At 35.9% G+C, this 16110-nt stretch overlaps 1 protein-coding gene across 7 annotated transcripts; it reads right to left on the bottom strand.

Moving 5' to 3' along the window:
- Positions 1 to 823: 823 nt before the first annotated feature.
- LOC131165871 (cell division control protein 48 homolog C-like) lies at positions 824 to 12241 on the bottom strand. Of its 7 annotated transcripts, XR_009139682.1 has the most exons (6): positions 11099 to 12241; positions 9664 to 10228; positions 9060 to 9190; positions 6094 to 6192; positions 4565 to 4591; positions 4312 to 4471 (listed from the first exon to the last, which is right to left on the bottom strand). XR_009139682.1 is itself a non-coding variant. In XM_058124003.1 (2 exons), the coding sequence occupies exons 1-2, from the start codon at positions 11700 to 11702 to the stop codon at positions 10206 to 10208; spliced, it is 627 nt and encodes a 208-aa protein (XP_057979986.1). In that variant the 5' UTR covers positions 11703 to 12241; the 3' UTR covers positions 9628 to 10205. The 7 variants fall into 7 exon arrangements, 1 of the variants encoding a protein (XP_057979986.1); XR_009139681.1 differs by having other exon boundaries at positions 824 to 4591; XR_009139680.1 differs by lacking the exons at positions 4312 to 4471; positions 4565 to 4591 and having other exon boundaries at positions 5956 to 6192.
- Between the last annotated feature and the right edge of the window lie 3869 nt (positions 12242 to 16110).

The following is a 16110-nucleotide window of genomic DNA, read 5'->3' as shown; positions in this document are numbered from 1 at the left end:
TTATTGAACATGACAACTGAAAAATAATAAAAGTACTTTGTAATTGGCTTTATTTTTATTTTTTTGAAATTTATGTATTTTTTTATTTTAATTTAAAAGTATAGAAAATTAATAATTTAATCAAAATAAATGTATTTTTATAATTTATTTTTTCAGTGGAGAAATACAATAAAAAAAATAAAAAACAATAACTATACCAAATAAACCCTTAGCAAAATAAATTTTACCCACATATGCCTCTTCACATGTTTCCGTCGTTAGAATTTATGGGAAGCAATTGCTTGGATTGGCATCGCAGGCCTAACCATAAGGCCATTGAGCAGTTTGCCTAGAATCCCCAAATTTTTGGAGTCCCCAAATTTTTTTTTTTTAATATTGACATTATTTATGATGTCATCTCTTCACATATATTGATTTTTCCATTATCTCAAAAGTTGGGCTTCCAATTTTTTTTTTAATATTAACATTATTTATGATATCATCCCTTCCCATACATTGACTTTCACACTATCTCAAAAGTAAATGAAATTGTATTTTAAAAAGTAAAGTAAATATAATTTAATTGTTTCTTTTTCAAGTCTTAATATAATCTTTAATATAAAACTTTAATTAGTGATTTTGCACCTCAAAAAGTTAAAAAAATTAATTTTAAATATAAATAAAAATTAAACAAAATATTAAGGACCCCTAATTAAATCATTCGCCTAGGGCCCCATATTGTGAAGAGTCAGCTCTGGCATCGAATCCGTTTAGGTTTGAGGAAAGATATATTGGTAACATATTTAAGCCAAAAAGAAAATTTACAAGCTTTCCTGCAATCGTGTTAATTTGAAAGAAAGTCAATCCAATTTTATGCTCTGCTTTGTCCACATTTATAAAAATTCAAATCAAAAGTTCAAAAATCCATATTCCCAACAAAATAAATTTGTCCAAATCTACTCAAATCTAAACCAAAGCCTTAAAACCCTAGATCACGATCAATTTCGCCTATATCAATACAATCTGAAATCAGATTTCAAAAATCCTATCTTCGGATGAGGGACTCTCTGTCTGCTTCCTGAGAACAAAAGAAAGCCGGGTGGGAGTCTGCGATGCTTCAGAAGGGCGTCGTTTACAGAGGGAGAGGGATCGTTCGATCGTTGCCGCTGCAGAGAATTGTTCTCCTTTGTTTTTTGATACCCCCGACCTCTGTGTTGGCACGATGACTCAAGCAAGTGGTCTTCTTTGGGCGATTCCAAACGATTGAGCGAGCAAGAAATGACATCGGACGGACAATAAAAGTGCTTAATTTATTATAATTATTTTACGTTCTACTTTCAAAATTTATTATAATTATTTTACTTAATTGTTCTACTTTCAAGATTTATTTTGCAATAAAAATTTTATTGAACATGACAACTAAAAAATAATAAAAATGCTTTATTTTTATATTTTTGAAATTTATGTATCTTTTCTTTTAATTTAAAAGTATATAAAATTAATAATTTAATCCAAATAAACGTATTTTATAATCTATTTTTTCACTGTGGAGAAGTAAAATAAAAAAATAAAAAATAATAACTATACCAAATAGACCCTAAGCAAAATAAATTTTACTCACAGATGCCTCTTCACATGTTTTCGTCATTAGAATTTATGAGAAGCAATAGCTTAGATTGGCATCGCCGGCTTGACCGTAAGGCCATTGAGCAGTTTGCATAGGGCCTCAAAATTTTTGGAACTCCCAAATTTTATTTTTTAATATTAACATTATTTATGATACCATCTCTTTATATATATTAATTTTTCCACAAAAGTTGGGGCTCACAATTTTTTTTTAATATTAACATTATTTCTGATATCATCTCTTCCAATACATTGACTTTCCCACTATCTCAAAAAGTAAATGAAATTGTATTTTAAAAAGTAAAGTAAATATAATTTAATTCTCTCTTTTTCAAGTCTTAATATAATCTTTAATATAAAACTTTAACTAGTGATTTTGCATCTCAAAAAATTACAAAAATTAATTTTAAAAATAAATAAAAATTAAACAAAATATTAAGGACCCCTAATTAAATCATTCGCCTAGGGCCCCATATTGTGAAGAGCCGACCTTGGCATCGAGTCAATTTAGGTTTGAAGAAAGATATATTGGTAACATATTTAAGTCAAAAAGAAAATTTACAAACTTTCCTGCAATCACAAAATAATCATCTAACATAAGGAAATGTAACAAATTTAAAGGAAAGAAAAAGCAAATTATATAACTCTTTATACTTATTGAGTTATTGTATATTTGGGAGCTTTAATGTCAAACTTTAGATTCAGATTTATATAAATTTAAATAAAATATAAAACAAAATTATACTAAGATAGTGTTTGTAAACATAGATTTCGAACTCTTTTTTTTTTTTAACTTGTGTTAATTTGAAAGAAAGTCAATCCAATTTTATGCCCTACTTTGTCCACATTTATAAAAATTCAAATCAAAAGTCCAAAAATCCATATTCCCAACAAAATAAATTTGTCCAAATCTACTCAAATCTAAACCAAAGCCTTAAAACCCTAGATCACGATCAATTTCGATTGATTCTTTGTTTGCAAACCTCACTCCCTCTCAAATTGTGTGTGTGTGTGTGTGTGTGAGAGAGAGAGAGAGAGAGAGAGAGAGAGAGAGAGAGAGATTTATGCTACCTTGAAGGGGGAGTTGTACACCTCAGGTCATCTGGCTGCAGCAACTCCGGCACTACAAGGTCCTCCACCCTTCCAGAGCCAACATCCGGCCCAATTTCAGGGAAGAGGGGACTATGAGGGCAATCGCCAAAGAAACAGCAGCCCTTAAAACTAAAGCCAAAAGCTCAGAGGCAAAAAAATAAATACTTCCCCCAGACGACAGCCATGTGATTAGAATACCCTCCAATTAACCACCGAGTAGTCATTTACATGGTTTGCTATCAGGGCAATTCTGCTTAATCCATCATGTGATAGAATTTTTCACAATATCTAATGACCAAGTACACAAAAGAAATGGAATAAAGAGTAAAGGAAGAAAAAAAAAAACCCATCTTTGTTTACAATCAGATCTTGGGTGGCTTTTCTTCTTTTCAATAAATAGTTGGATTAAAATTTGTCTCTATAAAGATAACACGGGGAAAAGAAATGAATCCCCATTTTTTGATAAGTGATTTATGAATTAACAATTTTTAATCGTGAAATCATTTTCATTAATGTCTGCCACAGAGACATATGCATGACCATATAGTGTGGTAAATTACTTCTTGTGTTTGCAACTCCAATTAACCTCTCTATTATTTAAGGAGCATAAAAAGATAATTGTAATTTTTTTCATTACGTGCTCTTGTAGCAAAAGCCAAATGGAAGAAACTCCGTGTTCTTCAGAGAAAACTGCTTGCTTGTCAGATGCATAACTAAGCTGCCAGTTTTTAGTTACAGAACAAGCCAGAGTAAAAATACACTGCAGTTCTAATTAAAGTCTCAGGCTTGAGATCTCTCGCGCATTTTGGCCCTTTCAAAAAACACTCCTGCTAGACGACCTCAAACATTTGATTGAAGCTTGAGTTTTTTATGGTCGGTGGAGGAATGTCCATTGTCAAGCCAATGAAACGACAGAAGGTTTACCAAAAAGGATGCTCGCAGAGTTCTCCAAACTGGTAGGCACCTTGAAAAGAAGGATGCCAGCAATTGATAAGGGTATCTTATTTAGGGATCCCACAAGGCTGCCGAATGCATCTCAGTAATTAGAAACATCTTGATTTGAATGGGAGGATTACATATATATTAGGGAAGGCTAATCCTTCTGATCTTTATTCTTTAGTACTGGAACATGTCGTAGACCCAATCCCATTCAACCCAGTCAGACCTCACACAACCTAAACCCAAGCTTATAAAATTATGATCAAGCCATCTGAGTTGCACTCCCTAGTTCTCAGAAGGATTGGACTGTAGGCAAAAGGTTCTCATAACATCATTGGGCATGGTTAACCTCTAACTTTGTGCAAGTCCATACTTGCACACCTAGCTCTAAATTCACAATTTTCCTTTTTCCAGGTAGCCATTGCCCATGTATCGAGTAAACTACCGCCACTTCTATTTTGAAAAGCTTCCTCAAAAGATAGCATCTAGTGTTACAGCACACCATAGTGTTCATAGTGGTGTAGAATAATTTGAATTAGAGGCCTATTACGAGGGACTCACAAAACTCCAAGATCTTCTATAGGACAAGAGAGGGTGAAGGGAGAAGAAACTGAAAAAGGGGACACCGAGAGAAAAATAACAACCCTCACGCAAAACACAATCTCCTAACCACAATAATAACCAACGAAGACTCAATCTATTTTACCATATTGACCAAATCTCCAGGAACAAAACAAAGAAATAAAAAGACAAAATATTGCAAATACAAGCTTTCCTAAACCAACAACTTTTCATGGTGTGTTCTCTTCTCGTGTTTTGGTGAAGCCTGGTGGCCCTGCAGGATGTGGGGAATTCCGGAAAGTAATCAATAAGGTTTTGGCAAAACCAGAAAGGATGGTGCTTTATGGAGATGTGCAGTTTTTGATACCTTGTCAATCCACTAAGACACAAAAATCTGCTAAGAAAAAGTTGTTTATCAAAACTGAAGTCAACCAAAATTAACAAAAATGGCAACCATTTTTCTAATAGAAATAATTCTACTTGTAGAGATTTTAAAGATTGATTTTACAATTGCGCATCATTTCTGTTCTTTTAACAGTTAACAATTGCATATCATTTCAGTTATCTTCCAACAAAAATACAAAGACAAAGAAAGAAAAAGAAAACAACAAAATAAATATAACATTATTCGGTCAGAGTACAGCATCAAATCCAAGATACACATCCAGGCGCCAAAACAATTAAAGTTCATATAACAAGGAGTGGGCTTTAAAGAGTGAAAGGGTCTGACAAACCAAATTGACACTATGGCTGTGTTTGGTTTACAGTTATTCCTAGGAATAATATATTATAGTACACATTTGATAGCTGACAGAAGAAGAGTATTGTCATCACGAAGCAAATGTCATGACAATGCAAGGTTGCCATTCAATCAAATATGCAATACGATAAAAAAAACACATTCCCACAGTGACATCTGGAAATAATCATTCTATTCAGTGTTATGGATTAACAAATATTTTTGCATTGTCATTTGCTTTATGATGATTTGTAATCTATCATATTCCAATACCATAACCATTCTGTTACTAGGAACAGACATACCAAAAATCAAGCATAGCCTAAAGGATCAGCCTCTATAACGATATTAAAGTCAACCCACTGCCATCAAACAAGAAGGCAGTAGATTGGCCTTCAAGAAATGACAAAGCTCCGACTAAGATCAACAAGATGAACGAGAAGGCAATTATGACTGACAATGCGCTGAGATGTTATGAACTTCCAAATTTCCAAATTAGGTACATCCGTACATGCATGGGTTTGGGAGTTTATTTGGGCATTGTAATGTTGAACCTGACTGTTTGGGATTTCATTTTGTTTACATGGGTGCTCTGGGCTTTTGATTCTTGAGGTTGAATGGAACAAGAATTCCAACAAAATTTACAAAATTCAATGATATTTTTCATTCTGTAAAAATTTAAAATTCCATAAATTCACTCAAAATCTCCCATAAAATTTATGCAGAAACAAAGTTGGCCAGGGCTTTCGTTGCATGGGTGCTCTGAGCTTTTGATTCTCCTGGCTAAATGCAACAACAATTTCAGCAAACTTTATATTATTCAGTGACATTTTCTCCATAATAATATAAATTCTCAAAAGCCAAAATTGATAAAATTATCAAAATTTCCCACAAAACTTGTGCAGAAACAACGTTGGCCAGGGCTTTCATTGCAAGACATGCCAAAATCAAAATTTTCAGAAATTTTAGCGTAATTTAACCCATTGAGCATGATATCTTAAGCTAAAACTTCATCAAGATAAGTAGGACCATGAAGGCCAAAAGAAGATATCATAAAATGTCTCCGGCACCTATTTTATGTTAAAACAAATGGAAGAGGAAAGGAGCTTCCAAAGCAAAGAATACAAATGAAAAGCAACAAATTCAAACTTACTCACAGAGTATGATGCTGTTAAGAAGCAGTTAATAATTTGCCATGTATAGCCAACAGCATGAAAAGATAGATCAGTAATTCCTCCAGTAATTGCAGAAATGATCTGCATGAGGAAAAGGGAAAGCCTCTCAGCGTACAAACCGTTAGACCAAATTTACAAGAAGATACAAATCATATACATGTGAAAAACTATAAATATAAAGATTGAGAAAAGTAAAAAAAAAAAAAAAAGCTTTTGAATTACCAATGAGTAATTGAGATCAAATGATGATATCTTACAATAACTGTATATAAATGTACCATAGACACTCTTGTCTAGACACACACACACACTCACGACCAGAGGAAAAAAACCCACTATGACCCAAGAAATATAAGAATGCAGCTCACGTAATACCATTGAAGATTCAACGGGCAGATGGCTCAAAATTTCTATCCAAGCTACAAAAATATAACACAACACAAATCCTTGGATTGATGCTGTCATTTATGTGTTGTCAACTCCCTCTGTGAGAGAATGTGAACTACTAAGGATACAATTCCATATTCAAGAGAAAGGTTGGCAACTTTGAGTTTCGTCCCAAGCACAAACACTTCGCCAATTAATCCCTTGCTTGTTTTTATTTATTTGTCTCTTTCATATTTGTGGCTTTTAATTCAGATATCTTTGCACTATCCTTATAGTGTGGTCCACACCACTTACGCCTTCCAGATAGATTTAAGCCAAAGCCAGAGTCCAGTGAGTGGCTCCTCTCTTTTTTAAAGATTGTAAGATAATATATATATATATATATATATATATATATATATATATAGATATAGATATCTGTTTCTACATACTGATGTAGTCACTTTATTGTATTTTATTTTATGGCAATTACTGATGCATGGAGTGCGTAACATATTAGGCTGATGATATATATAAATTTGTGTGTGTATATTATAGAAAAAGAAGATATATTCATTGTAGAGAAAAGAATGTACAAAGAGGAGAATTAGATCCCCACTATGAAAATAAGAAACCAAAATAGACTACAAAACAATCAAAATAAAACTGCCTTCCAATCTCTGTGAAAATCTGAGAAAGGCAACCCTTTAAAATAGTTTGCTGCAAACGATGAGAGAAGCCAAGTACTGAATCCTATCCCAGAGCAAAGTATCAGAAGTCCCCTTCCTTGAGAAGATAATGATTAATGAGCATTCCCTTCCGTACAAATTCCCCATAAAACTGCAAAGACACCACAAACCCACAAGACAAAACCACCTACACCCTTCCCAAATCCTGTAAAAGAGATACCTAATAAAATCCTCCACCAAATCTGGACAAACCCATTTCTCTCCTAAAACAGCAAATAACTTTTTCTAAATCCCCCAAGAGAAAGAACAATGTAAAAAAAGATGTGATGCAGATTCTGAGCTATCAAAACACAGAAACAAACATCCAAAGATAACGCCTTCAATGGCCTCCTACTCTGCAACGGGTAGTTAGTGTTAATTCTTTTTTTTTTTTTTTTTGAACAGCAAAAGAAGAAGTTCATAGATGGATTAAGAATATATAGCAAAGGGAATAAGACATCTCCTTAACAAATTCTTGGACATGTTAGTGTAACCCTATTAAGAACAACCAAGTAAGCACCTTTATCTTAGAGGGGACTTTAGCTTTCCAGAGGGTAAAGGACTTAAAGGATCTGGTCAAATGCTTTAAAGATTTTGAAGAATAAAATGCTGAGGAATCTAAAACCCAACTCCGGCTATCTCTCTCACATGAGAGATACTACACTGATAATATTTATTCTGTTCCAACATGTTTCCTTGAGCAATATCCCCATCTGTCTTACACTGCTCGTATCTTCTTCCATGAATAAACAAGGCAAGCCTATGGTCTATAAAAAATGCCATTTTCTTGTCTCTTACGTGATGGATGTGGATAATCATTGTATATTGTTTTATTGATGGATTTAAGCGAATGCTTTATTTGGCTAAACGTCCAGTGCACATTGATTCTCTTTTGTTTTGTTTTTTTTGAGAAATACAAACTTTGCCATAAAGAATGACGGAGCTAGTTGGCCAGCTCAATAGATTATTTGGTTTAGTGACCTTCCAAACTTGTACCTTAATTCCTAAGCCCTAGGATTTTCTTTTAAAAAGTGCTTTCTAAATTTTGGAGTCAAAAATTAGTTTTTTTCAGGTTCAGCAACTCATTTTTAAAGTATTTAAGTAATAATAGACATTACAACCACTTCATATAGCATTTCAGCAAGAGGTAATGGCACTTTGGCTAGAGGTTGGGTGGTGGTGCACCATGAGTACTAAGGTATTTTGAGTAACATAAGAAAACATGTATAAAAAGGTTTTCTCTTAGAAACACTACCTTCAAAGCCTGATTTTTGAAAAGGAAAAATTTCCAAAACAATTTCCCACAATCCAAATGCAATGTTCCTTTTAACAAAGACTTCCCAAAAAGAAGAGAATTTTTTATGGTCACCCAATGATTGTGATTCATGGATGGTAGCCTTCACAAGACGTTGAGAATGTGAATGAACTCTAGAAAATTAACCCTAATGCTCAACCAGGGTTCATGAACCTCCTCCATGTCAATAACAACATCAACCTGAAATCTTTACTTGCCCAAAGGTCATCCTACCATATGAGCACACATGCATTTTACTAGTGCAATCTTCAAAGGGTACTTGCATGGATACTGCACGCATGCATAAAGTTGGATCAGTCAACCCATATTTTTCCACGAAACCATAATATAAGAATTTGAGTTTCCAACATATGGTTCTCCAAAATGCTTCACAAAATAAAAAATTTTCTTTTGCCAAAAAATTTCCCAAAAAAGAAAGATAAATTTTCATGCTGCTCACCCATGTCCACACTAACAGAACAACAGGAATTAACTACAAGCATTTTCAATCTTACTGTAAACACACACACACACACACATTTTGAGTCATTCAAACATACCATTAAGAACAAAGCAGTCCAAACTTTGTTGTCATGGGGCTTATTGAACATATACATTTCGCCGAGTGCAGTTATCACATTGGTAACATTCTTCAAAACTGTGACCATAGCAACATTGAATGTACTTCAAACTGCAAACATGAACCACAATTAAACAACATTATAAAAATACTGGAATATGTTGTGATTAAGTACTAAAACAAAAAACAAATATGCGGGTCATGAGAATCAGATGTGGACCATTTAACTTGTTTTTAAAATTCAGTATCAACACAACTTCATAAGCTTAAGGTGTCTGACCCTCATTCTAGATCATCACAAGAAAGAATGAGTTCTCCTTTCACATATCTAGTCCAGAAAATTTAAAACTGAGGAACAATAAGAAACCTTGCCATTTCAAAGCAACAAAAACAGCGCTCTCACAAAAGTAATAGAATTGAAAGTCCACAAACAAAGATACTAACAATCCACAAAATCAAGTGTTCATGATTCCTAATGTCCCTATCAACCGCATACAACTAATTGATGCATGAGGTAAAGACCAAGCTAACCTTGTCCTAATGATAACCAAATTCAGTGATAATATAATGCTCATCAAACTTACGTCCAGATAAATAGAACATAGACAAATGTCGGTAGCATGAAATGGTAACCAAACAAAGGATCAACAAGGCAACTTCAGTTTTTTTGTTGCACTCACAAGGCCTTTTCTCTGCCAGGAGGAATGTCCAACAAAAAGGGGCTGTTTGGTATGGCTACAGTTTTCCAGTTGCTATACAATGAAGAAACAAGCTAAGAACAAATCCCAACGGAATCTCAAGATCAAATCTTGCATTTTCATCTGGTACACCCAACAGAATCTCAAGATCAAATCTTCCTGGCCTCCTCAATGCACAATCAACAGCATCGATTCTATTGGTAGCTCCAATCACAAGTACATAGCCACGTCCGTGATGAGAGCTTTCTGAATTCAAATCTTTATCAGCTGGTTGTACAAGTCTGTGTGATTCCTCCATGCAGGTCATTAGTTGCCACTATGCGTTGTTCCATCTCCCTCTGTAGATTTTCTCTTTTTGAAGCAATTGCATCAATCTCATCAATAAATACAATTGAAGGAGCAGTCCTGTAAGCTTTTGAGAAAAGCTCTCAAATATTCTCTTCAGATGCACCTGAAATTTTTATCACAAAATGATATTAAAATTTAGCAAAGCGTCTCTGTCATCAGTTAGAGAACGGGGACGAGAAGAAAGGAAGTAAATGTTAGATTGGAACCAACATTACTCAACAACAAGCCTGGATAATGAAAAAAGTTAAAAAATCTGTTTATCAAGGGGAAAAAAAAAAGTTGAAAAAATCCAATAATCAAAACCATGTTTTCTCTAGAAATCTTCCAAAATAATTTTAAAAATGATCAGCCTGACTTCTGTTGAGGACTAAGTGGATAGAAACTTCAACAGCATTAAAATGGAAATAATCAACACTGATTCCATACAACACAAAGCAATACTTGCTAAATATCTAACATTTGCAGATTCATGGGGTCAAACGCAAATATTAGGACAAGCGGATTGTTTGAGTTAATTACTTAATGACACACCACGCATAATTGGAAAGCACAAGAAGAGATAACATATTGTCCCACCACATTAGAGAAAATCATACCAGAATGACTACGGGACATGACCAGGTATCTGTCTAAGTAAATTGTTGACTTATTTAAATCCAAAGAAATACATTGACAGCACAATATGACATTAAGCATATTTGGAGAATGCCCACCTTGTCTATATCATCACATTTTCCATTATTTCAAACAAAAAGTTTATTTCAAAATGAGACTGGTTTTTCACTGTGTGCTAAGTATTAGAAAATAATTGTAATGAACTCAACTTCCACTACTTTGGATACAGAAGCACGTTCCTTCCCAAATATAGATCAATTGATCACATAATTGTCATGTTTTCAGCTAGATTCAACTTGATCGCTAAAACCAAATCAATCAATTCATTAATGCAATAGCAGGAAATAAATTTATGCACCTGAAACACCAGAGACCACTTCAGTAGCTGAAATCTTATAAAATGGAAATCCAGTCTCATTGGCAATGGAATGAGCCAGCTTCGTCTTTCCACACCCAGGTGGACCGTGCGATAAAATCCCCACTGGCGGCCTAACTCCGAGACACTGAGGTAGTCGCGGATGGTACAACGGAACAACAACATTCATTTTCAACTCCTCCACCACCCCTCCCATTCCACCCAAATCCCTGAACATTGGCTCGTCCTTCCCCTTCACCTCACCACCGCCACCAACACCATTGCCTCCAACGCCGGAACCCTTCACTTCTGGTTTCGAATCCGTCCCAATGCCTTCAATTCTCTCTCCTTCAACCGAATTGATCTTCTTGGCCTTCTGAGCAACCTCCTCCATCTCAAGATTCTTCTCCTCCGGTTTCGATTCCACCGCCGGCTTTGCTTTGCTATAACTCGAGCGCAGCGTTGACCTCATCAAAATGAACTCCGGCTCCAGTCTCTCGCCATATATCGCGTCCTCCGACGTCGATACGGCACCATCCGTTTCATCGTCAGAAGAGGACGATGATAAAGACGACGAAGTAGCCGTCGACGGACGTTCCTGCTCCATATGCCGCCTTCGATGATGCTGAGCCTCTCTCTATATATCAATCTCTGTTCACTCATCACTCTTCTTCAGCTTCTTCGGAGTGGGGCTTCGGAATTGGCAATCATCATCATCTTCTTCTTCTTCTTCATCATCGGCGGCGCAGACTAGGGTTTGAGAAGGAGAGTGGGATTTGTTCCTCTTATGCTTGTTATTGTTGTTGTTTAGGAAGTGTTTAGATTCTTCAAGGGCACGTTGGACCTGCCTGGCGAGGACTTGTTGCTTTGTTCGGGCGTAGTCGGGGTAGTTCGAACGGAGACGGTTGATGATTTGGTCGAGGGTTCCATAGTTGCCGTTCTTAAAGGAAGATTCCAGACGACGGAGCAGAACGTTTCTACTCCCCCCTGAGGATGAACGAACCCCTCCTCTCTTTCCCATCTCTCTCGTTCCCTCTCTCTCCTTCTTTCGGCGGCGGCGGCGGCGGCGGCGCGGGGGGTAGAGTGCGCCGGGGCAATGGGTGGTCTATGGCTCGTGGGTGGGGCTGGTTTGTTGTCGCCGTTCAGGAAGGGGAAAAGGGGCTAATGAAATTGAAGTCTGAAGCCACCGGGCTAAAAGCGGCCCATTCCCGCACGGATAATGGGCCACGCCATCACGGCCCACCGAATTGCTTGCCGTTGCGGTGCCACGCCGGCCTGCTATTTTGTTGGGCTTGGGCCTCTTGTATATGGATGGCCCGATTTGGTTTGATTCGAAAAATCTATAATTTAAAAATAATTCATAATTAAAAAAGTGTTGCATGGTAATAAAAAAATTTATAAGATGGTAAATGTTATCACGTTGGAATTTAAAAATTTGCAACATGTATGAAACTTGGATTAGAGAAAAGGATAGAAAAGGAGAATAAAAGAAAGAGAAATATGACTCGACAATAAGTTTGTCACTTGAAAGAACAACTTTTAAAATACTGTAATTAAATTATCCGATTCAAACCTCTAAGGTCCTTATTTTGACTAAACTAAATTTGAATTTTTATTGGTGCTTACTCCAATAGACGTAAATCCAAAAGATACCAACTTGTGTGATTAGTCTTGGTGACTCAAATATAACAAAATTCTTACATACACACGTGACAAGTCAAGAACAATGTCACTCAATTTTGGATATATGCATAAGCAAGTTACCATAAAATTCAGTTCAATGCATCGAATGTTTATGTATGTCTGATGTTGTGCCTAATAATATTAACAAGTTGATGCTTTACACTAATTATTTGCATATTTTGCTTGTAAATTATTGTCATACCTACATGCCAAATTCATTTATAGGTGATATATCCTAGAAAAATATCCTCATTAATAGGGAGACCTCGAGTTGACTCACTCATTATAATAGTTCCCATAAGTATGTGAGAAGACCAAGACGCCCATTGATGGGGCCGTTATCAAGTCACTCGGGTCAATGCTCATAAACGACAGAGCGATTTACGCCTGCACTATAATGTCCATAATTATTAAAGCGATTCACATCTGCACCATAATACGCTCATAAATGGCACATCACCCTTGGGTCAAACTCCACCACTATATAAAGAGATTCGGAGAGGAGGAAAGGGCATCTCATTCCAACCTATTATTTACAGTTGCATAAAACCACTCAAACAAATCTCTTAGGCATCGGAGTGATCTCCTAGAGTACACCCCAGGTCCTTCAAGTCGTTCTTATTTTTATTCTTTTTAGGTGGTCGTGATTGTAAAAAACATCTCAAAGGTCATTCAATTTTTTATTCAACAACAGCTGACGCTGTCTGTGGGAACATTCTTAAGAGGTTTCTTCTCTTTCGATCCTTGAATCATGACCACATCCTACAATTTGAAGTCAGAACATGCTATGGGTTATTAGTCACCCTAGTCCATGCACTATGCGTCAGGTGACCATTTCAAAGTGACGAGGGGTGAGTTGCTGGCCTTCTAGAGAATGATGGAAGACATAGCGGTTTCCCAGAAAAAGATGGAGAACATGTTCTGTAATGCCCCCCAAACCCGCCTAGTGGGGCCTGGAGGTCACGTGTTACAGTCACCTGTTTCTGACACCATATATCACAATCATGCAACGGAAATAAAACATACATCCTCAATTTAAATACCAGAGTCTACCTAAATACATATATGTACCCCATAAACAACTACCATTACTTGTTTATATTACATACCAGTATTTGAAAACATGCATAAACTATGCATAAGGTGTTTATACAAACTTTCCAAAATACTCAAAACTTTACCCTACCAGAGTCCTAAACACGATCTCCTGAAGGACCTGAAAATATGATCATCCACTAGGATGAGACACATCTTAGTAAGGAAGAACAAATCATATCAGTGTGTGACAGAGTGTTTAAATATTATAAAATATACAATCTTTTGTCAATCATCATCAACTCCAGCTGAGAAAACACGTCATTAATATCAACATAAATCTCTGAATCCATACTCACATCTAATATACATAAATACTGGCTTCTGATTTCATACTCACATTCATACTTATTTTTAATAATAAAACCCGAGAATATGGAAGATTACTCACCCATACAAGTAGCTTCTCTCTACTCTAATACCAGTATCTGGGCACTCACCTTACTCAGTAAGCTCTCGCGTTATGTATATAGAAAAAGTCTCCAAGAATACGGAAGATTACTCACCTATACAAGTAGCTTCTCTCTACTCTGACATCAACTGAAGATACCAGGGCACTCGCCTTTTTCAGCAAGCTCTTGGCAGAAAGTTTTACTTTACCATATATATATTCACATAATTAAATTAATATATCATTCATATCATCAGATCACATTCCACATAAAACGATACACGGTCCACACAGGACTTGCCCACATAGGACAAACATCATCACATGGTCCACACAGGACAAATATCATCACATGGTCCACACAGGACTGGTCCACATATGACAAACATCTACACATGGTCCACATAGGACATATGTCATCACATGGTCCACACAGGACAAACATCATTACATGAACACAACATGGCCCACTTAGGCACAACTAACCACCAGTACAAATCCCCATGACCTACCCATAGTATATCAGTGGAACAATCTCCTCAGGCCTGCCAATGTATATCGTGATTACATCTAGGCAATATAACGAACTCCTCAGGCCTGCCAATGTTATATTGTGATACACGGGAATAACCACACAAAAATTCCATACATATATCACATTATTTTTCACGTAGCAACAGTATTCACAATCAATCAGCATTCATCGCCATTTAGTATATTTCATCATTCTGTACTCATACCAGTCAGTTAAAATTATGAAAATTGTATTTCTGCCACACAATTTCTTTCCCATATATATATATTATATTCTCAAAGTAACCAGCTTAAATTTTAATAAAAATCCTACTATAATAAATTTCCCTTACCTGTTCTTCTAAATTATGCTTGCAAAAACCCCGAAACGACGCCAACAGTACTCACCCGGACCCTAATTCAAAAACCCGAGTTTATCAACCCAAACTTCAACAAAATGCTATTTTATCTCTCCCTAGGTCCTATACATTCCATATTAACAATATAACTTAAAATATCCTAAATACCTTGATTTTGGGATGGTTCCCAATCTTCTCAAATTGAAATTTTGCTCCGGTTAAGTTGTAAAGAATCTCCCCAAGATCAACGTGGTAACTTTTGATTGTCAAACCGAGGAGAAATGGGGCCGGAACCATAGAAAAAAGGTAGGAGGGCCGAATTTTAGAGAGAGAAACAGCAGAGAAATGAATTCTTTCGCTGAAATTCTGATTTTTGCCTATTTATAGGCAACTTGCCATGTAGCCTCGTTGACGAGACATCTGGACTCATCGAAGAGCCCAAGCACACCATTCGTGGATGAAATCAGGAGCTCGTCGACAAAATTCAGAATATGAAAACCTCTCTCGGTAAGTCCTCGTCAACGAGACATGCATACTCAGCGACGAAGCTCAGAAAATCACTCATCGACGAAAAAATTCAGGTTCGTCGACGAGTGCCTGTTTATTATCCTTTTAAATTCCTTTTCCCCTTTCTTCAATTTTCCCTTTTTCTTTTATTTATTTTTCTTTTATTTTTTCTAAATTTGGGTTATTACATTCTCTTTTCCTTAAAAGAATTTTGTCCTCTAAATTCGTTAATCACCCATTTCTCACAACTAAAAGCTAACTAACCACATTCACAATATTCAATCAATTCTAACATACAAAATCATTAAATTGCTTAAAATTAAGTAAGACTATCATATATACTATCATATATATATTACCTGTGCCTTTAGCTTTATCCTCCAGGTGTATCAAGCATATAGACATGCGTCGCAGCGCCGCCACCGCGTGGTACTAGGTTGTTTCTTCTATTCTAATTAGGGGCAGGT

The sequence above is a fragment of the Malania oleifera genome, chromosome 10, assembly GCF_029873635.1.
Source record: "Malania oleifera isolate guangnan ecotype guangnan chromosome 10, ASM2987363v1, whole genome shotgun sequence".
In the NCBI taxonomy this organism is placed as follows: Eukaryota; Viridiplantae; Streptophyta; class Magnoliopsida; order Santalales; family Ximeniaceae; genus Malania; species Malania oleifera.
The sequence above is the reverse complement of the archived record's forward strand: the minus strand, read 5'-3'. Positions and strand labels throughout refer to the sequence as shown.